The sequence below is a fragment of the Rhodamnia argentea genome, chromosome 2 (genome assembly GCF_020921035.1).
Source record: "Rhodamnia argentea isolate NSW1041297 chromosome 2, ASM2092103v1, whole genome shotgun sequence".
Classification (NCBI taxonomy): domain Eukaryota; kingdom Viridiplantae; phylum Streptophyta; class Magnoliopsida; order Myrtales; family Myrtaceae; genus Rhodamnia; species Rhodamnia argentea.
The window spans coordinates 542,303-565,426 of NC_063151.1; the positions used below are offsets into that span (position 1 = coordinate 542,303).

At 39.6% G+C, this 23,124-nt stretch overlaps 1 protein-coding gene and 2 long non-coding RNA genes across 30 annotated transcripts in view; 1 reads left to right on the plus strand and 2 right to left on the minus strand.

Annotated features, from left to right (window-relative positions):
• The window catches only part of LOC115751595, a 45,617-nt gene that overhangs the window by 20,140 nt on the left and 2,353 nt on the right, over nucleotides 1-23,124 (plus strand). For 6 of the 28 annotated variants that reach the window (XR_007197680.1, XR_007197674.1, XR_007197676.1 and 3 more), the window contains one exon: nucleotides 2,047-2,500. The exons of 1 other annotated variant lie outside the window; for it this stretch is intronic. Coding sequence is in view for 1 of the 27 variants with exons in the window: in XM_048275335.1 (XP_048131292.1) it covers nucleotides 13,331-13,389 (59 nt within the window). In the remaining 26 variants the exon portion in view is untranslated. 21 more of the 28 variants (XR_007197696.1, XM_048275335.1, XR_007197669.1 and 18 more) reach the window with 19 other exon arrangements.
• LOC125313956 lies at nucleotides 5,762-23,099 on the minus strand. Its single transcript, XR_007197703.1, has 2 exons — nucleotides 23,045-23,099; nucleotides 5,762-5,956 (listed from the first exon to the last, which is right to left on the minus strand). It is a non-coding gene; the product is annotated as an uncharacterized LOC125313956 (long non-coding RNA).
• Nucleotides 19,018-21,711, minus strand: LOC125313958. The gene is made up of 3 exons (XR_007197705.1): nucleotides 21,442-21,711; nucleotides 21,390-21,399; nucleotides 19,018-19,124 (listed from the first exon to the last, which is right to left on the minus strand). It is a non-coding gene; the product is annotated as an uncharacterized LOC125313958 (long non-coding RNA).

Genomic DNA, 23,124 nt, shown 5'->3' on the forward strand with positions numbered 1-23,124 from the left:
TGAAGATTTCTAGGCATTCTGTAGTTTTGATTTAAATTTGTCTTCAGTTGATCATCTTTGAGGAGCAGTGAGGGAATTATTGTTAAGTTCTAATTTTTCTTCAGGTTGAAGTTTTACTGGGTTTGAGAAGTGGTGATCTCTGTGGGCCTGAGTTGATGATTGTTTGAAATTGGACATGCAACCGTTTCATGGATTCTAGGCAGTTATTAGTTTGGATGAAGTTTGTTGTCCGCTTCTGCTTTTTCCTGATTATGGTGAGATGATTAGGGCCTAGTTCTCCTTCCTTCAATGCAAACCTCTCCTGGTTCGATGTGGACCGTCTTCAATCTGTGATGGTTCTTTCTAGCTCCATAGTCTTTCTTCATTTAACAAGCTCTTCTTTCCTTGAGATGTTGACTTTTGTTGTATTTGGAAGATGAATAATAATTGACCATCTTCCATTGTAGCAATATTTATGAGTCTGGAAAGCTTGAGGTCCTCTTAAGTTCTGGCTTGTTTCTCTTCCTTCTAGAATGCATGCTGTAATCACTAAATCAATGGATGGTAAACCATTCAGATATTGCACGTGCGATTTATTCGTCTTGCCTTTTTTTTTTTTTTTTGGGGGGAATACTAGCTTCACACAATTTAGTTAGCTCAGGCTTTCATTCTATATGATTGATGTGTTTTCTTTTGGTACAGAGCCTTTCATGGAACTTTTTCATTTATCAGGTGATTTCTGTGCTTTAGGTGGTTGTTGAGCAGTGGTCATGGACATTGTTAGTGTTTTGACTCCTCCTTTGATCATTTATTGATGGATTGATCCATGCTTCTGTTGTTTTAAAGCGATCTCTTTGATTAAGGATGTTTTCTAAGGAATGGTACATATGATGAGGTTGGTCAATTATTGCTTAGAATAACTAAGCTTTTCTTGAGTCGACAATCTATTCACATCTATCTCTGGTTGGGTTGGTGGATGTGGGCAGTGTCCTTGACCATCTTCAGGACCGGGTGAAGAACTGAAATTCCAATGAACTGCTGTTGTGTAGGCACTTGGGTTTTCGTTGAATCTCATTCCTCAGTTGATTCCCTTGGTGTGGAAAGATGGTCATTGTCTTTGTTCAGATTCCTGCATAGGCTGGAGTTTTGCCAGATTTAAGAAGTGATATGATGTATCGCCTTTTCTGTGCGGCTGAGTTTGAAATTGGATAAGCTCCCACTTCTTGGATTTTTGTTCCTTTTGATGTCCTCACTCTCCATGTGTGTGTGGATCGATCCATAATCAATTGATACTTTGGCCGTGCTTTATGATAGGATGTGCAAGAGATAGCTTGCCTATGCTTTGAGGGTTTGAAGTTCGAAGCAAGATCTCTGGTTGACATTGGATGGCCTCTCTGTTAGACAATACTTTGCGAGAAGAGAGTGCTAAGTCTCCTTATTTGCAATAAGATATCCCTATGGGTTTGCTTGGCCTATTTTTTCCACTGATGTGATACTTTCTTCTGGTGCAGTAACATTGTTGAGGACATTCTACATATAAGGTGTTCTGTAGGTGAGATGGGTTGTTTTTAGTTTGTAGTGCTACCTTGAACAGGATGTGTGAGAGCTAGCTTGACTATGCTTTGAAGGTTTGAAGTTTCACTTAAGATCTCTGGTTGTCATTGGATGGCCTCTTTGTTGGACAATACTTTGCAAGAAGAGAAGTACTAAGTCTCCTTATTTGCAGTAAGATATCCGAGCCTACATTTTCCACTGATGTGATACTTTCTTCTGGTGCAGTAACATTGTTGGGACAATGTTCTGTAGGTGAGATGGGTTGCCTTTAGTTTGTAGTGCCTTGAGGGCCTAATTTCCGTATTTTTTAGATTCTTGTCATGGGACTATGAGGATTTTTCTGCCAGGACCTAATATATAATTGTTGCAAACTGTTAGCATATCATTCTGAAAAGATGAACTGGTACTATGCTTTTGCCTTTTACCTTCCTAATACACTGCACCATGTTGGTTCCTTTCATAACCAGAAGGTGTGTTTCTTTCTTGTGTTTCATTATTGGCATATGTGATCAGGCCTCACTTGGGGATGTAGACAGGACAGCCATCTTGACATAACTTCCCTCGGCATTGCTTGCACACTGACCCGTTTTCTCCTTCCTGCTGATTCTCTTGTCTCTTATCCATCACAAAGCTGTGTTTTTAAGTGTATGCTGTCAGCAGACATGGCTGGTTAGGCTGGGACGATCAGACACTAGGTGCTTGGTTGGGTTGTTTGTCAAATCTGTGGTTATTTTTAGATGGGTGAAACTGGAGGGAGACGACAATCCTGCAGTGAATAAGGTTTGATTTGATGTTTTAACATATCTGGTGAGCATGGAGTTCAGTCTACTTCCCCTTCTGATCTTTTATGATACACTAATGTACGATAGGTGAACTTCTACTTTGTACATACAAAGGATAGCTGTTGAAGCTCTTTAGGGCTATGAATCTATAGATCTCCAATTGCAGCGAGATCCTTTGCCAATGATGATCTGTGGTCTAAATCTTCTAATTATGGTTCTAGTGTATCACTTTCTCATCAGCACTGCAAGGGTTGTTAGGAGTCATCGTCCTTCTAATTGAAGATATTAAAGGTTTGTCTTATAATCGGTTTCATTTGCTTGGCTATTTGCTTTGAAGGCATGAATTTGAAGCATCGGGCTCGGGTCTATTTCCTGAATAATGTTGGCAAAGGGTCTGATTTTAAACAGAAACATTTATCAATGTTGTTAAGGTTCAAGCCTCCCCCTGATCATATCAACTAATTTGGTGGCTTCCATGCGCCATACGGATTTATTCAGTCGTTGACGGGTGCTTGTTCCAGTTTATAGTGATCTCACGAAGGACCGCATGGGGATACTAATTGATCAAAGCTGTTAAATCAAAGTTCTTGAGTTTGGGAAGGCAGGATGTTATTATCTAATGCAGCTATGTTTATTGAGATACTGAATTGTGTTTTTCTTGTGGATTGGGGTAATGAGCGATGACCGGATCTTTCAATAGGGATTGTCTGTAGCTGCATGAATTCTGCAAAGATCTGGTTTATGATGTTTTCATTTTCAAGGATTAGAGGAGATGCGATGAACATCTAGTCCTCTTCGTGCCGAATTACAGTAATGGAATAAAATTATTGAATTATCCATGTAGGTTTGAGTCTTTTTGTTGCAAATTATGCTGAATTCGATAGTGTGTTGTGGTGTATTGACCCATTTTGAACTAACTTTTAGGCGAATGATTTGACTCAGCAAGCTTTTACTATTTGCTATTCCTGGGGGTACTTTGGTGTTTATTTTGGGTGCCTGTTCAGGCCCCCCTCTTCGATGAAGCTGTGCTCTCATCTTTTTCTGTGAACTTCAGTGGATTCGTGGCTAAGTCTCTTTGTTGCTTTGCTTGGTCATTTGGGGGCACACATCGATGGCAGTTCGACTTATCAGATGTTTCTACCTTGTGAGATGGCAAACTTATTGCAGATATTAACTAACTTCATGGCAGATTGTCCGTCTGTACTTTCAATCGGTTTGGTGCAGTCTGTAGAAGCTCTCTCTTCGGGATTCTCCTTATATTGAATCTCCAGTTGATATAAATTTGCCTTGTGTGTTGAATGGAGTTACTGGCCACTAGCTCGCTTGATCCCTCTACATGGATTCACCATTTATTCTCTCCTACACTCGTATCCTATTGTCATCGTTTTCTGAGGAAGCTGGCTCTAGTTTGTACCTTCAAAACTATATCTGCAAGGATGCCCGAGAATATGCTTGTGTGGACGTGTGACGTGACTTGGATGGTTTGGATGTTTTTGCATCTTTTATAAGCTCGCTCTTTGAATGCGATGGTGCCCTAGACATGTTGCTTTAGGTAGGGTTCATGTGTTTTTAGAGCTATACCTGATGTTGAACTTGACAAGGAAAACTAACTTTTTTGAAGACCTAGCAAAGAAATTGTATTTTTGGACTTTTCAACATATTTCTGTCCATTTTCATTTGCTCACTTTGTTGAGCAAATTGTGCAACTTCGTATCTGCGCACAAGTTAGGCAGTTGTGGCTGGCAAAAAATCAAGCATAATTTTGTAGATAGCACTTGTTATCATTTTGGTCAGGGTGTCATGTGCTAACTCTGGGAAGTGATGTCCATGGCCCATGATCTTTATTTTGTGAAGACTTCAAATTCTTGAGATTCCACAATGAGTTTCATTTGTGGTTTCTAATTGTGGGTGTTCTAAGTCAAGTTTCCTAAGTTTTGCTAACTAGTAATCATGGGCCTTACGGAAATTTGATTTTACAAACTATCCACGTGAAGGCTATTGGAACCTTATCAAACTTGGATAGCATCCCTTTTGCCCCGGATAGCATCTCGGTAGCTCCTCCCAGTGCAGATTATGTTCTTATTCTGGTCAAAGCGTTTGGGATAGTCTTATTATCACAAGAAACTGACTAATTTCATTCTTTGTTGATGCCAATGCTCCTGTTGCTTGAACATCTATACATCTAAGGTCGGTGTGTTCTTCTTTCCTCCAAGTAAATTGACTTTGATACCACAGCGAAGCTCCACTATACTGCCTTTTATATTGACTTCACTCTAGCACTAATCTATGATCTCTAATGTGAAGGGTAAGTATATAAAACCGAGCATTATGATAATCCGCAGCAAAGCTCCATTCCACTGGCTTCTACTGAACATGAATTAATCTGTTGAGAAGAAATTCAATTGTTAGTTTATAATAATGTATAGAGTTGCTGCTTGTATATAACTTGATATGATTCTTAGTTAACAAGTTGTCCAGTTGAGAATTTAATTCTGTATTGTGATTTGCCTCTCATGCTGTATTTAGTAAAGCCTGAAGGAATTCTTTATATAATATAGGAGGTTAGATGATTCTGCTTGTTAGTAAAACTAAGTCGTCCTATCGATGTGCTGTCCAACCCTAGCTCTCTCTTTGCCATAGAAATGCTCCCACTAGGAGAAGGAAGTCCTTACATAGATCTATGCTTTTTTTTTCGCCAGACTAGATGTTACTACTTTTTTCACCTTGGAATTTCTGCCAAGTTAATGAGGAGGAATGCCTCTGTGTATAGATCAATTTCCCTTTCACTTTTTGGCCATATATTGGTAAGTTTCTGATTGTGGATTTGTTAGATGTGGCTGGCTTTATAAGCATGAGTACCAGGCTACCAGCCACATGGGCATTGGGAATTTTTTTTCCATTACCAAGTCCTTTTATGTGATTTCCGTGCTTTGTTTTGCCAGCTAAATCTTTTGGTATGCTTTTCAGTTGACGGATTATACTAATTTTCAACAATAGGAACCCCTTTTTATCTGGAGAACTTTGCTTTCATTTCTTATATTCTGATCCTTGTTTCTTTTTGTTAAAATTTTACTTATTGATTCTTCAGGCATTTTCATTATCAGGTAGTCAGTACTCTTTGCACCTTAAGTACCTGTAGATTGGATTCTCCTGAAGAGCATTTTGTCTTCCAATTTGGAAAAGCAGTATCTATGATGTATGGTCACTGCACAATATTGTTGACCATTTACTGTGACTGTGTTGATGATGGATAATCTTCTCTCAGAATTGGGTATCTTCTACTGGTGTCTACCAAAAAGTTTTCAATGAGAACGGATGTCTCTTGGTGGGTACATGCTGTTCGAGTAAGGTTATTGAGACTGCTGCTTTTGGCTGCTGTCCAAGAACTTTTTGCTTCGGTGAAAATTGGATTTGTCGCCATTTCTTTCATGCAGAACCCATCTTTGATTTCAACTAACCAGAGAATAGGTTGTCCATATTTATCGAAAATAGCTTCTTTCTTGTGATACGTATAATGCAATTGTCGCACTGCAGTGCCTTCAGTTAAACTGATGCTAATGCCATAGGTTGACATGGTATCATAGCTTGTTCCAGGACCCAAGTACCTAGACTCAGTCGAACGCCTTCAGTTAAACTAATTCCTAAAGACTTTTTTTACCATCTCCTGACGTCTTTTGGGGTATGTTATCACAGCTCATTGGTTTTCTCTTGTTTTTCACAACGTGGACCCAGTGATGTGCTCTATCAGTATCACTCTTGAAACTCTTATCTGGACAGCTGTTCACTCTGAAAGTTGGGTGGCTACCTTGTTGGATGAATTTGAAGAGAAGTTGACCGTGTCTTATATCTCATTGGTGTTTAGTATTGGCCCGTTGATATGCACTTTTTGTGTTCTTTTCTGGTACGGATTCTTCAATAGGAAGTAGGAACATAAACTGGCAACTGGACATATTATACTGGGCTGGATTTCCTCAATCAGTCGGGCCTTAAGGACGCACATTAGCGACTGCCCTTGTCTGTGCTTTTTTTTTTTTTTTTTTTTAAGTGTGCTTTTCTTTGATTTCTATTGTGAAAATTGGATTGACCTGTGCAGAATTTTTTGAGCGGTAGAACCTACATTGGCATCAAGTGGTGGGATCCCCTTCATATTGGCTGGACCGGTAGTATCATCTTCTGACATTTTGCCATTAATGGATTAGAGGTCGAGACTTGTTTGATTGGGTTGCTAGATATTTGGCAGTCTGTCTTGTTGATGATGATCTTTGAATAGAACTCTAAAGTTGATTACAGTTTGCAGCCTTTAAAATGGCAGGGTTGCACTTGCTCTAGGCACGCACGACTGAACACCGTCTGTCCTTTCTCTTCACTTCTCCTCCAACATCTAAGTAGATGGATAATGGACCCCATATCGTGAAGTATTGATCCACCGGAAGCATTGTTGAAGAGATTCCTGTCATGGAAGTGAAAATGGTTTGTGGATTGGTTGGATGAAGTTTGAATATCACTTAAAAGTGAATTTTATGGTGGCTTCTTTCTTTGCTCTCTCTCTTAGGTCTTTGAGGAACTAAGACTTCACATGAGATGCGCGCATGGCACGTGTAATCATCTATTGTCAGATTCTTAGTTTAGATGCTGTTTGCAGGGTGACTTCAGGTCTGATGAACTTGAGAAGAGACATCAGAAAGTCCTTATTTGTGCCGTTCTGGCTTCTGGTTTGGGTTGATTATAATGTCGGTCCTATTTGTTCCTGCATTTGGTTTTCTAGAGCGCTTGTTTTGGAAGATTCGGTCATGTGCCTAGGAATTTAACTTTTTGTGGATATGATTTTCAAATCCAATGTGTGGAGGCTTTTATAGCCCATGGGACTCATGGAACATAAGATTGATTGCTTATTCACACATCGGATGTTGTCCTTGTCTTACCTTTGTCAATTTGCCTTAGTCATTTGTTGATGAGGCTTTTAACACATCAGACTTATGGAAGAGAGGTGAATTGCTCTTTCCTGTATGTAAGGTTGTCTGTGGTACAAGCGTACTAGGTACGTACTTGATCCCAATAAAAAAACCTGCTCACTGGGGACTTGGATGGGTTTGAAACTAGAATGGGTCCCCATGTCTTAAAAATGTGCTTATTCCACCAATAGCTGGAAAGGCTAGGTTGCTCAGTTGAGGGGAGTGGGTTGACGCGTCTCTGCTTGCAGTTGTTTGGGGTTTAGCAAGCCGTTCATCATGGGCACCAGTATCCATTCCCAAGCAAAATGCTTTGCTCTACGGTGCTCTGGTTACAATGGTTTTTTGTTCTGAAGATTGAAACTGTCACCATTGAATCGGAGATATCCGGTAAGACTCCTGTGGACTTTCAGCTGCATACCTGAGGACTTGACGGTTCTGTTTTCCAGAGTTCTTTTCATCTGCCTTATGAAAGCTATCTCTAATTCTGATCAAGAGGCAATTTCTTAGTGTGTGTTAGTATTACTCGTTTTCCTTCTCATTGATGCTTACCTTGCAAGGCCATATCGTTTGTGCTGTCAGAAATCAAGAGGTCAAGAAATTGAGAACTAACTGAGATGCCAGTCACACCTATAGACATTCGTACTGATGAAGAGGTCTTGGTTGGATCTCCTTCGCCTCCTAGGGACCTGAACATGTATTTTTGGCCATATGTTCACTGTCTTGAGATTCACTTGGACGTTCAGATTTGGAATCATCTTCAGGACACATGAATATGATCATGGAGCAATCAGTAGAAGTTCAATGTTTGGATTTGAATCCTTTCAGAATCCCTCTCTTTAATTTGAAGTTTGAACGTAGTTATGACTGTTGACTATCATCTTTTTCTTTGGATGACAAGTGGGAGAAGAGGGTTACCTTGCAGATTTCTCAATCTGTTTATTTGAGGAAGATGGGATCTTCTATTTGCATGTCCCTCAGCTCCTGGTTGTCGTGCTGATTTCAAATCTGTTCAGAGCCAGGTCCATCGATCTGTGTTTCTCAGCTCCTTCATTAATTCATCATCTGTTACAGTTTTCAAGGGTTATTGATCATGTGAAAGGCCAGGGATTTTGCTCTTACTTGCGTTATATATGTATGGTGGCGGAGCCAGGCTTAATTGCAAGAAGTATCGTCAAGCCAACGTTAGCAAACTGTCCCTGCAAATCCATGTTGATAAAGAGGGGTGGGTTCTAGAATGATGCGTGCCCTTTGTACTATCTTATGTGCTATGATTTGTGTTTTGGAGCATTCTTCAAATGTCACGTTTGTATTCATATTGACAGGACCCTCCTGCAGCACAAGAGCAGTTGTATCGCATGCGTTTTGTGAATAGTGTTGGCATAAAAATTTGGGAACTGTCGTGCCAACCTCAAGAACATTTGTATAGCGCCGATTATGCAACTATCGTGCCAACCTCAGAATTGGTGAAAAACTCTGGTGACGAAGGCTATTCTCAGAAATGTGGCGGCCATTGAATTTTGTTAGGGTGCAGCTATGGCAGCTAGGTTGGCTAGAGAGAGTGCAACCTCGTCTTGATTTAAAGAACGAGACCTTATCCCATCTGTAGTGAACGTTCTGCTCTGTGAATGTTTGTGTTTTCTTCTGTCGTAGTGAAGTCAGCAGAAACGTTTAGGAGATGAAGAGTAGTCAGCGGGAGCAGATCCAGTTGTTGCTGCTCAAGTAGGGATGGGTTATCTTTAGATTATGGCATTATGTTTCCTAGGGAGAAATTGAATCTAGACGGCCGCCATGTTGTAATTCTGGGTTTATAATGATAATGTGCTCCTTTTCATCCGTGGATGTAGGTCAATTTGGCCGAACCACGTAAATTTTTGTATCTATTTATTTTCATACGTGTAGATGGCTTAGGTTTAGATGAAATGACACAAAACAAACAGACAAAAAAACATGAGATCTTTGTTACGTTTTTCTCAAGACTTAAAATTAAAGATTCGGACAACTCGCAATCGTTAAACATGGCTTCTCTGTCAATTGTTAGATACTGAGAAATCCTCGCAATTTCAAATGCTCGTGTAGACTTTGCTAGTAAATTATCCTTTGGCTGTGAAGAAGATAATGAATTGATAATAAATTATTTCCTTTGGATAGCGGGATAATTACCAAAAAAAAAAATTAAATTTATTGCTAATTTAGTCTTAAATTATTTTTTTTTGTCAATTGGATTATTATTTTGTATTTGCGTTAATTTGGCTCATTCAATCAATTTTGATCGAAAATCAGCACCATAACCGTAGACTACCTTGAACAATTTTAATAATATTTTAATTTTTTTTCTTTCTTTTTTTCTTCCCTTCCTTCTTTCTCCAATTGGTTGCCGTCTCCGTGCAAACGTGGATAATTGCTCATAATATTTTAAAATGGGAATTTTTTTTTATTTCATATTTTTTTCTAAATCTATTTCTGGGAATAGAAAAATGAATTGATGTACACAAACATATTTCTGTTTTGGGGAAAAAAACAGAGAAAAAACATTGTCAAACATGCCCTGGAATGCTATCCGAGTTCATCACCTTTTCTTTCCTCACCATGAGTTCATTTACGCGATTGAATTATCCCGAAATGCGATTGAATTATCCCGAAAAATTCATTCCTAAGGCTAAGTAAGGATAAATCTCCGTCTTCTAAGATCCTCACATTTCGATCCTATCATAAAAGACAACCATTCAAATTTGTTTATTCCTTTAACACCTCCTGTGAGAGCAAAAATAAATTTAATGACAACTTCCTAATCTGGATTTAAACTTAAAGAAGTACTTTTATTCACACAGTCGATTATTGCTACCAAATTGCAAATGCTAGCTAGCATTCAAAATCATGATAGAGGGGAGTAGCATATGCCATTCACATCATATATAGTATTTCTTTCAAAAGGATCCAATGTTTTGATCTTCCGTTAAGATGGTACTTTCTAACTCCATTTTTAGATATGCATCTACAAAAGCAATTTTCTCACTGAAAAGGCTAGTGCGAGTCCCACGGTCGGCTGGGCATTGTTGGGGAGATTTGAGGCAACACCACCCTCGATTTCTCCCGCAACGATTGTATAGTCTGTCATGCTGATGAATCAGAACTCACCTTCGTTTAGCGAGAACCTGGATCTATACGGGATCCCGACAAGGAACCCGTGCTCGATTCCTTTCCCGTCATTCTCGTCGCCGAACATGTCGGCTTTGACCTCACCTGCAGCCTTTGCAGTTAAATTGCCAATCATAGCATTCGGAGTTATAATAGAGGGAGTGATGGTGAGCCATTTTTTTATTGTTCTCCTTTTAACTTATCCTATCCCCATTGTTCATCGCCCTCCCTTACCAATGGCCTCCACCGTTGCAACCTTGGACCCCACAACTGGCGCTGACAACACCAAAGCCGCCGTGGGCACTCGGATGTAGCCATGAGCATCGTAAAGCTAAAGAAAGAGAGAGAGTAGTTTTTTTTTTTTATGAAAAGGATCCCATGAACAATTTTTTTACTGTGTCAAGTCAACAAGACGATGAGTTGCGCTTTTAAAAAGTTTACGATCGGTTTTGATTTTTGAATACAAATACAAGAATTAATGATAGTGTTATTTGTACTTGATACTTCAGTATTCTCCCTTGGAATTGATTTAGCCGTATGGAAATCTGCTCTTGAATTGAATTTGAAAGAAAAAAAATGAAAATATAGATAACAAAAATTATACTTGTGTATGTAAATATTTAAATAAAAAAAATGCGAGAATGGCTGACATTTTTTTAGATAAATAACTCTTCTTAAAAGAATAAAATGACTGCTTTAGGGAATTTTGACCTAAGCGATTACCAAAGTCCAATAGAGCCCGCAGCTCTCATCGGGCTCTAAATTGGCTAAGGCGGTGGGTCAAAATTGATTGGATGACCGGAAGTCAGTGGGAATTTTCTTCCTGGGGACGTCAATTACGCAACTCAGGACACGTGGTCAAGGATGATTCGCTGCGAGCTTCCATCCTAATCTTTTTACGCAAAAAAAAAAAAACGATGATTACCGTGTGCGTCAAAGTCGGAATTGGCAGCCCACCGCCTTTCCTATTTTGACCTGTCAACAGATCACAACCGTCCAATCACGACTCTGCTGCAGATTGTTGTTACTCAGCGATCGATCCGGAGTCGGTGCATCCTCCTTCCTATAAATAACCGCCCTTTTCTCCTCTCCACCTTGGATACTTCAGTTGTGCTCGCGTTTCCCCTCTTCTCTCTCCCCTGGCCCCTGCGATAGCGTCATCGGGGAGAAGAATCGCGATCGCGATTTAGCGTTCTCCGTCGGCCTTTCTTCTTTTGTTTCCGTTTTCCGTTTCTTGATTGATCGTTGATCGGTCGATTGCTATCTCGGTCTTGATGTTTTGAAGCATCTGGTTGCAGAAAACCCTGTTGCAGAGATTCTTGAGGGATTCGTTCGGCCTACGATGCCTATGGTTATCGGAACTACTTGGTTTACGCCTCGCCCTCGATCGATCTTTCCATTTTGTTGTTCGGTGAATTGGCAGTGGCTTCTTTCCTCTTGGATCATTATCTCTTTCGTCTGAGGATGTCAAGGACGATGTTTGGTTTAGCTCCTCCTACGATCCTTTATTGATCCATCGACCCATCGATCTTTCCGTTTAATTTTTCACGAGCTGCATCTGGATTTTGTTATTTGGTGAATTCGCAGTGGCTTCTTTGCCCTTGGAGCAAACTGTTTGTCTGAGGATGTCAAGGACGATGAATACGGCGACACTGGTTGGTTTGTTTCATTAAACTAAGTGTTTGGGCGTTTCGGAGGACTGATGATCCTTTTGCTCTTGAGACGATGAACTTAGTAGTCTTTGATCACATCCTAGACAGGGGCATAGACTGAAATTTACTGGTTTTGATTGAAATTTCTTCTTTCAGTCTTTTATCGTGGGGAGTTGATTATGGTCTAGTCCTAATCCTCTCACAGGTTGGAGTGTTGCCGGTCTTGGCAAGTGGTGATCTGTCGCGAGCTGATGATTATCTGAAACTGGATAATCTCTATCGTTTCTTGAGGCAGTTATTGGTTCGAATGAAATTTGTTCTTCAGTTTCATGATTTTCCTATTGATGTGAAAACTGATTCTATTTCTTTTGGAGGTCTGGTCGATGTGTGATCTATGATGATTCTTTCTTTGCAAAGTGTACGCTCCCCAACAGATAACTTCCAATCTGGTTCCGCTTCGTCTTATTTTTATTGAAGTTCGAAAGCTGGTGTCTCCTTCCTAGAAATTGTCCCTCCCTCCTGTCCTCATCCTTCATCTTGCAGCTATAATTGTGCATGTGTTCCTATCTCAGTTGACGGCCTCTTCGAAAAACTCTTCAAAGGAGACATTATTCCCGAAATGCGCTCTTAATCCTTTTCTTATTTTGTTTTTCTTGATTGATTGTTAAATCAGTCTGATTCTGTTTATGCTATGTTATTTTTTGAATGTTATGCCTCGCCTCTCCAGGCCTCTGCCATGTTTTGGCATCGTCATGGTTTGCGCTTGTTTTAATTGTTGGTCACATCATTGATTGATCTTTCCAATTTTGATTGTATTATGAGCTGATTCAGCTATACTCTATTCCATTGATTGGCAGTGGCTTCATTCCTGTTGGAGCGATCATTTTGTCTGAGGATGTAGTCTGAGGACAATGAATTCAATGCAACTGGTCAGTTGATTACATAGGATACAACATTTGGGCGTTTTGGAGGACTAATGATCTGTCTCACACTGTTTGGTCGAGTTGATGATCTAGAAGTATGTGTCTTGAGACAAAGGGATGGACTGAAATTTTCACAACCTTCTAGTCTTCTTTGAAGGTTGAAAGTTTTACTGGATTTGACAACTGGTGATCTGTTGCGTTTTCTGTGGGGCTGTGTTGACAATTGTTTGAAGTTGAATGAGCTCCTGATTCTCGGATTTTTGGCAGTCATTGGTTTGAATGAAACTTGTCCTTCAGTTCTGTTATTTTTTAATTAATCCGAAAGATCAGATCTAGTTCTCTTCTCTTCGCAGATCAGAGTGTGGTCGGGGCAGTACTTTACCTGGACATGTTCAACATGGAGTGTCCGTGATCAGTGATGTTCGTTCTTGCTGCATAAGCATGAATGCCTAATTTGTCATCCACTTCTGTTATCTTCTTGTTAAGGTGTTAAGGTGGAATCGTCAGATGTTCTCTTTCCTTCGCAGGTCTGAGTTTGGTTGAGGCAATACTTTAACTCATCAATTTCGATATGGAGTCTCTATGATCAGTGATGGTTCTTTCTTGCTGCACAAGTATCAATTATGATTCACTGTTCTTCAACAACTCTTCTTCTTTTGTTTCCATTTCTTGATTGATTGTTGGTGGGCCCATTGCTTTGTGTCTCTGATTTTTGAAGCATCTGGTTGCAGAAACCCCTGGTGCGAGATTCTTGAGGGTTTCGCTTGGCCTCTTTGGGACAATGCCCATGGTTATCGGAATTATCTTGTTTACGCTCAGTGATTTTTAGACCGATGGGTTTTTGCATTGTTATTTTTCTAGGTTATTCAGGATTTTTGTTATTCCGTGAATTGGCAGCGGCTTCTTTCCTCTTGGATCATATCTGTTCGTCTGAGGATGTCGTTATGGGAAGTGCTTGGTCTAGCTCCTCCTCTGATCCTTTATTGATTCATCGACCCATCGATCTTTCCGTTTACTTGTTTTATGTGCTGCTTCTGGATTTTGTTATTGGGTGATTCGCAGTGGCTTCTTTCCCCCTGGAGCGAACTGTTTGTCTGAGGATGGGAAGGATGATGAATACGCTTACACTGGTCGGTTTGTTTCATAAAACTAGGTGTTCGGGCTTTTTCAATGGCTGATGATCCTTTTGCTGGCTTTTTGTGGTTGAGATTCGGCAAAATAGCCTCGTAACTTCGGAGAAGGCGTCCCTCAAGCTTCACTCCACTCCAACCTGGACCAGGCGATGGACCGAAATTTACTGGTTTTGATTGAAATTTTTTCTTCAGTCTTTCATCCTTGGGAGTTGATTATGGTCTAGTTGTAACCCTCTTACAGGTTGGAGTTTTGCCTGTCTTGACAAGTGATGATCTGCCGCGAGCAGATGATTTTCTGGAACTGGATAAGCTCTATCGTTTCTTGAAGCAGTTATCGGTTTGAATGAAATTCTCCAGTCACATAGCTTTCCTATTGAGTGAAAACCAATTCTTATTCCTTTGGAGGTCAGTGATTGGTCGATGTTTGATCTGTGATGGCTCTTTCTTTGCAAGGTGTACGCTCCCCAACAGATCACTACTCAATCCAGATCCGCTTCGTGTTATTTTTATTGAAGTTCAAAAGCCGGTGTCTCCTTCCTAGAAATTGTCCCTCCCTCGTGTCCTCATCCTTCAGTCCCATCTTGTGTCTATTAGTTGACAGCCTCTGCAAAGTACTCTTCAGCGGAGACATCACTCCCATAACGCGCTCTTAATCCCTCTTTTCTCTTTGTTTCTTGATTGATTGTTTAATCAGTCTGATTCTGTTCATGCTATGTTATTTTCCGAAGGTTATGCCTCGCCTCTCTGGGACTTTGCCATGTTGTGGACATCGTCAGGGTTTGGGTTCAGGCTCCTCTGGTCGCTGATTGATTCATCATTAATTGATCTTTCCATTTAATGGTATTATGAGGTGATTCTGGTATTCACTATTCCATGAATTGACAAGCTTCTTTCTTCTTGGAGTGATCATTTTGTCTGAGGATGTTGTGAGCACAATGCAACCGGTCAGTTGGTTACTTGAATACGACAATTGGGCTTTTTGGTGTACTAATGATCTATCTTGCACTGTTTGGTTGAGTTTGACGATCTAGAAGTCTTTGTCTTCAGGACAAACAATGGACTGAAATTTTGACAACCTTCTAGGCTTCTTTTACAGGTTGAGAGTTTTACTGGATTTGATAGCTGGTGATCTGTTGTGTATTCTGTGGGGCTGAGTTGATAATATTTTGAAATTGGGTGAGCTCCTGCTTCTGGGATTTTAGGCAGTTATTGGTTTGAATGAAACTTGTCCTTAAGTCTTGTTATTTTCTAGTTAATCCGAAGATCAGATCTAGTTCTCCTCCCTTTGCAGATCAGAGTGTGGTTGAGGCAATAGTTTACCTGGCCAAGTTCGATATGGAGTGTGTGATCAGGGACGTTCTCTCTTGCTGCATCAGCAACAATTCCTAATTTGTCTTCCACTTTTGTTATCTTGTGGTTCAGTTGGAACGTTCAGATGATGCTCTTTCCTTTGCAGGTCAGAGTTCGGTCGAGGCAATACTTTGCCTCATCAATTTCAATGTGGAGTGTTGATCAGTGATGACTCTTTGTTGCTGCATAAGCATTGTTGCATAGGACAAGCTTTTCTTTGAGAGATCTTTCTTGTCTGGAAAAGGTCCACACACATTCTAGCTTGTTTCTCTTCATTCTCATCCGTGTGCTACGATCACTAATTGGATCTCTGATAAATCATGGAGATAGCATATGTAAGATTCATACCCTGGAATTGGCTCCAGGTATTACCTAGGTTGCTTTGCCTTTCTTTTTACACGACATCCGTGTTTTCTATCAGTACAGAAAAAGAGGTGATCTAGTGTTCTTTAGGTGCGAGAGGTTGTTTGAGTTGAGACGGACTTTGTTAATGGCCATATAAATGTATATGTGGTAGGTTTTCTTTGCTTATTGGGACTGAAGGCTTATTGCTAACAGAGTTGGTTTTACTTCAGTGTATACTGGTAGCATCTTCTTTTGAATTGATGTACTTCAGATATCTTTCATGATTCGCTTTCTTAATCTTTCTTATTTTGTTTCTATTTCTTAATGGTTGATGAGCCGATTACTTTCTCGGTTTAGTTTCAGAAGCATCTGGTTTGTTGCAGAAGCTTAATTTCTTCTGTTCCCGTTGCCTCTTTGGGACTATGCCATGGTCATGGACATCATTAGGATTTACTCTCCTCCTTTGGCCATTTATTTCTTAATCTATATAGTTGTTTAACGAGCAGATTCTGGAACTATTAAGTGGATTTGAAGTAACTTCTCTCTGATGTACTGGTCTCTGCTTCCGAGGAAGTTGTCAGGAACAGTAAATATGAAGAGTTTGGTCAATTGTTGCATAGAATAAAGCGTTCGACCTTTTTTTGGGACTGACGATTCCTTTGCAGTATAATGTTGGGTTGGTGGACTGGGAGTACTGGGGGATGAACTGAAACTCTTAATAATTTCCTGCATTGACACTGATGTTTGTTTTTGAAAATTCGTTCTGTCATTTATTATCTTTGGGTGGCGGCAAGTATTGAGATGATAATTGTCTTGTTCTAATTGCTTTAGGTTGAAGGTTTACTGAATTTGAGAAATGGTGATCCATTGCCTTTTTTGCTAGGCTGAGATGATGAATTGTGACAGACCGGGCTTTGTTTGAAAGTGGATAAGCTCTTATTTATTGGATTCTGGGCAGTAAATAGTTCTATTAACTCTAGTTTCTATATTTTTTTATTAAAGTAAGAGGATCGCCATTCAGTTATCTTTCTTCTATAGGTCAGCAATTGGTTATAGCAAGGACTTTACCTCTAACTTCAATATGGAGCGTCTTTAATCTTATGGTTCTTTATAGTTGGATATTAGAGGTATGGTTTGATTAGACACGATCCTTAATTCTTTGGCACTTTATCTCTGTATTCAGTTGTTTTTAGAAGGTCAATAATCGTCGACTTTCTTCTGCTGTAGGAGTTGTTTACAAGTCTGAAAAGCTTGAGGTCCACATTAGTTGTGGCTTGCTTCTCATCATTCTTATCTCATATATGAACTACAATCACTAATGGATTCACTTTTGGAAATCATTCAAACAGTTTATGCAGAATATATTTGTCGCGGTGCTCTTATAGTAGACGACTCTTGGCAAATCTGACTTTGGTTGGCACTTGTGACTTTCAATTTTATTTCCTTTTTTAACTGATTTTGGATGGTCTTCTGAATATTGTAAGATGATAGCTGATATCAGTTGTCCTTTGGCAGATTAGAGCCGCTCTCTACGGGATTGTATGGGTATCTTACCTTTTTCCTTGATAGTTGATGTTCCTTTTTTTTTTTTTTGAAGGATTGGTGTTGTTTAGATGGTAATTTCTTACGCTGAGATGTTATTTTGGTTTGACCTATTGCCCCTTTTTTCTATCATTTGGAACTTGCAGGATAGGTTCTTTTCCAAAAAAAAAAATATTTGTTTTTCACATTGTTTTTTGCAGTAACATTTACATGGTTACTTTGCCAAGTCTTTACCAAATGCTATAATATGTAGTGTTTTAACTAAAGCGATGATGTTGGATGGTTCATCAATAGAGTGATCTCTGCATAATTTTTAACCGGTCTGGATTTCGGTGGATTGGCAATCTCTTCATCTGAGCATTGTCGTCTAAGGATGATAAACACATAGAAGCTGTTCAGTTTACATAGAATAAGGTGTATGGGCTTCTTGGAGGAGTGGTGATCAAATTATGCAGTCTTATTTGCTTGATTTTGGGAAGAAGTCTTTGATCACATCTTCAGGACGGTCGATGGATTGAAATTTTGAAGATCTCTAGGCGTTTTGTTGTCTTGATTTAAATTTTTCTTCAGTTGAGTTCCTAATTTTAAAGAGAATTCCTGCCAAGATGATCTTGGGGAGCAGTGAGATAATTGTCGTTAAGTTCTTATTCTTCTACAGGTTGAAAAGTTTTTGCCGGGTTTGCATGTGCGATTTATTCGTCTTGCCTTTTTTCCGGGATATTAGCTTCACAGAATGTAGTTAGCTTAGGCTTTCATTCTATGCGATTGATGTGCTTTCTTTTGGTATAGAACCTTTCGTGCAACTTTTTGATTTATCAGGCGATTTCTGTGCTTTTAGGTGGTTGTTGAGTGGTCATGGACATTGTTAGTGTTGACGGTCCTCCTTATACATGTATTTGTGGATTAGGATTGATCCATCCTTCTGTGCGGCTGAGTTGATGAATTGTGGAGTCCAGGCTTTGTTTGAAATTGGATAAGCTTCCACTTCTTGGATTTTGGTTCTTTTGATCTCCTCACTCCATGTATGGATCAATCCATAATCAATTGATATATTGGCCGCGTTTTTATGATAGGATGTGCGAGAACTAGCTTGGCTTTGCTTTGAGGGTTTGACGCTTGGCGTAAGATCTCTGTTTGTCATACAAATAAGGTGTTCTTTGACCCCAAAAAAATAAAAAGGTGCTCTGTAGGTGAGATGGGTTGTTTTTAGTTTGTAGTGCCACCTTGAGGGCCTAATTTCTGTATATTTTAGGTTCTCATTATGGGACTATGAAGACTTTTCCGCCTGGAAGATATAATTGTTGCAAACTCTTAGCATCTCATTCTGAAAAGATGAACCGGTACTGTGCTTTTGCCTTTTAGCTTCCTAATAACATACACCCCGTAGGTTCCTTTCATAACTAGGTCTCTTTCTTCTCGTGTTTCATTCTTGGCATATGTGATCAGGCCTCACATGGGATGTTGACAGGACAGCCATCTAGACATAACTTCCCTTGGCATTGCTGATTGGCTCTGACCGGTTCTCTCCTTTCTGCTGATTCTCTTGTTTCTTATCTATCACAAAGCTGTGTTGTTACTTGTTTGCTGTCTGCAGACATGGCTGGTTAGGCTGGGAGGATCAGACACTAGGTGCTTGGTTGGGGAGTGTGTCAAATCTTGTGGTTATTTTTAGATGGGTGAAACTGAAGGGAGACGATGATCCTGCAGTGAATAAGCTTTGATTTGAGGTTTTATCATATCTGTTGAGCATGGAGTTCAGTCTACTTCTCCTTCTGATCTCTTATGATACCCTGACGTACGACGGGTGAACTTTTACTTCGTATATACCAAGCATAGCTGTTGAAGCTCTTTAGGAATATGAATTTATACATCTCCAATTGCGGCATGATCCTTTGCCAATGATGTTCTGTCATCCATATACTCCAATTATGGTTCTAGTGTATCTCTTTCGCATTGGCTCTGCAACATTTGTTTAGGAGTCATCTTCCTTCTAATTGGAGATAAGGGTTGTCTTATGATCGGTTTCATTTGCTTTGATATTTGATTTGACAGCATGAATTTTGAAGCATCTGGCTGGGGCCTATTTCCAGAATAATGTTGGCGAAGGCTCTGATTTTATACAGAAACATTTATCAACGTTATTATGTTTCAAGTCTCCCTATCCGTGCTATACGAATTTATTCAGTCGTCGACGGGGTGCTTGTTCCAGTTTAGAGCGATCTCACCGAGGACCATGTGAGGATAATAATTGATCAAATCTGGAGAATCGAAGTTCTTGAGATGGGGAAGGTAGAAGGTTATTATCTTTCTATAGTGATTGTCTGTTGCTGCATGAACTCTGCAAAGATCTGGGCTATAATAGTTTCATTTTCAGGGATTAGAGGAGATGCAATGAACATCTAATCCTCTTCCTGGCAAATTGAAGTAATGGAATAATATTATTGAATCATCCATCTAGGTTGGAGTCTTTTTGTTGCAAATTATGCTGAATTCGACCTAGTTTGTGTTGCAGTGCATTGGCCCATTTTAACTTGACTTGTAGGGGAATGATTTGACTCAGCAAGCTTTTACTTTTTGCTTCTCCTGGGGGTAATTTTTGGCACAAATGGTTTATTTTGGGTGTCAGTTCAATTCTCTCTCTTCAATGATGTCGTGCCCTCATCTTTGTCTGCGAACTTCAGTGGATAAACTACAATTACTACAATTGAGTATTGTGCAAGGCTAGGTCTAGTTTTTGCTTGGCCTTGGGGCTTTTTCTTTATGCTTATTCTGGGGTTATTTTTGGAATAAATGGTTAATTTTGGGCACCAGTTCATCTCTCTCTTCAATGATGTCGTGCTTCCCTCTTTTTCTGTGAACTTCAGTGGATAAAACTACAAAGTCCTGTTTCAAGGCTAAGTCCAGTTGCTTTGTTTGGTCATTTGGTGGCACACATCAATGGCAGATATTCACTAACATCATGGCAGATTATTCATTTGTACTTCGGTTGGTTCGGTGCAGTCCGTAGAAGCTCTCTCTTTGGGATTCTCTTTATATTGAATCTCCAGCTGATAAAAATTTGCCATGTGTGTTGAAATGGAGAGTTACTTGGCCACGAGCTCGCTCGCTTCATTCTCTTTGAAACTTGTATCCTATTCTCATCATTTTCTGAGGAAGCTGGCTCTAGTTTGTACCTTGAAAACACTATTTGCAAGGATGCTTGAGAATATGCTCGCTGGGAGACGTGGAATTGATGGTTTGAATTTTTTTGCGTCTTTTATAAGGTCGCTCTTTAAATAAGATGGTGCACTGGACATGTTGCTCTAGTTGGGGTACATCTGTTGTACGAGCTATTCCTGATGTTGAACTTGACAAGAAAAACTATCTGTTTTGAAGACCTCGCAAAGAAATTGCACCTTCCTGCAGGATGTTTGGAACTTGTATAACTCTTCTTGTATTTTTGGACTCTTCAACATAGTTGTGTGTTGATAAAATTGTGCAACTTTGTATCTGCATAGTTTTGCAGCTAGCACTTGTTATCAGTTTGGTCAGGGTGTGATGTGCTAACTCTTGGACAGTGATGTGCTAACTGTTGGAAGTGATGTCCTTGGCCCATGATCTTTATTTTATGGAGACTACAAATTCTTGGGATTTGCGAAATTACTGGTGGGGATTTTCTGCTAGCTAGTCTTTGATTTTCATTTGTGGCATCTAATTGTGGGTGGTCTAAGTCAAGCTTCTTAATTGGAGATATTTTGAATGTTTTGCCTTAATATGGGGGAATTGGCATCTATTCCTATCTCTTTTAGAAATTTCATTTTACAAACTATCCAGGTGACATGGGCACTTTTGCAAGTAATTGTCTTTTCACCTTTTCCCATACGAATGTTCTGTGAACTCAATTGGAACCTTATAAAACTTGATGATTCCTGTGGCAGGAGGGATGTTACCTTGCAGATTTGAGGTCTCATCCATTTTACCCAGGATAGCATCTTCGTAGCTCCTCCCAGTGCAGATTATGTTCTTAATCCGGTCAAATTGTTGGGGATAGTCTTATTATCACGAGAAACAAACTCATTTTACTCTGTCGATGCCAATGCTCCTGTTGCTTGAACATACATATATAGTTGACACATTCTCAATTTCAGCTGGTTGATCTTTGATTCAGTCGGACACAGACATTGACTATTCCCAGCATTGGTCGCTTCATTCTTCTTTCCTCCAAGTAAACTTACCACAGCAAAGCTCCGCTATAGTGCCTTGTACATCAACTTCACTCTAGCACTAATATATGATCACTAATTTATACTTGGGTAAGTCTTTAAAATTGAGCTTAATGATAAGCCGCAGCAAAGCTCCCATTCTACTGCCTTATACCAAACACAAATTAATCTGTTGGGAAGAAATTCAATTGTAACTTTATTATAATGTTGAGAGTCGCTGCATATATATAACTTGATATGATTCTTAGTAAAATAAGTTGTCCAGTTGAAAATTTAATTGTTGTAGGCATAATTATTCTCAGTTCATGATTAGTCTCTCGTACTGTATTTTAGTCAGGGCTGAAGGAGTTCGATCATTTTTTTTGACATATAATTTATAAGGTTAGATGATTCTGCTAAGTTTTCCTATTGATATGCTGTCCAATTCTGGCTCTCTCTTTGCCATAAAAATCAGGAAGGAGGTTGTGCTCCCACTAAGAGAAGGAAGTCCTCATCTAGATCTTTTTACTTTTTTCCCCTCGCCAGACTAAATGTAATTACTTTTTTCACCTTGGAATGTCTTCCAAGTTAATGATGAGGAATCCCTCTGCAAGCATTTTGTGTATAGATCATTTCCCTTACACTTTTTCCCTTATTGGCAAGTCTCTGATTGTGGATTTGTTAGGTGTGGCTGGCTTTACAAGCATGAGTACTGGCCATATGGGCATTGGGTATTTTTTTCCTTGCCAAGTCCTTTTATCTGATTTCCATGCTTCATTTTGCCAGCTAAATCTTTTGGTATGTTTTTCAGTTAGCGGATTTATATATTTATTTTCATCAATGGGAACCCTCTTTTGTCTTGATAACTTTGCTTTCATTTCTTATATTCACTAATCCTTCTTATTGCTTTTTGCTAAAATTTCACACATTGTTTCTTCAGGTGTTTTCATTATCGAGCAGTCATTATTCTTTGCACCTTAAGTTCTCGTAGATATGGATTCCCTTGAAGAGCATTTTGTCTTCCCATTAGGAAAAGCAGTATATATGGAAGTATGGTCACTACTGCAAGTATCTTTTACCATTTACCGTGACTAAGTTGATGACAGTGTTACTGGATATTCTTCTCTCGAAATTTGGTGTCTTCTCCTTCTACTGGTGTCTGACAAAAAGGTGTTCACTGAGAATGGATGTCTCTTGGTGGGTGCATGCTGTCCTAGTAAGGTTATTGAGACTGCTGCTTTTGGTGACTGCTGTCCAAGAACTTTTTGCTCCAGTGAAAATTGGATTTGTCGCCATTTCTTTCATGCAGAACCCATCTTTGACTTCAACTAACCAGAGAATAGGTTATCTGTATTTATTGACAATAGCTTGCTTCTTGTGATACGTGTGATATGCTTGTTGCACTGCAGTGCCTTCGGTTAAACTGATGATAATGCCTTAGGTTGACATGGTGTCCTAGCTTGTTCGAGGACCCAAGTACCTCAAATCAGTCGAATGCCTTCAGCTAAACTAATACCTACGTTTTAAATCAAGATTCTTTTACCACCTCCCAACCTCATTTTGGGGAGGTTATCACGGCTCATTGGTGTTCTCTTG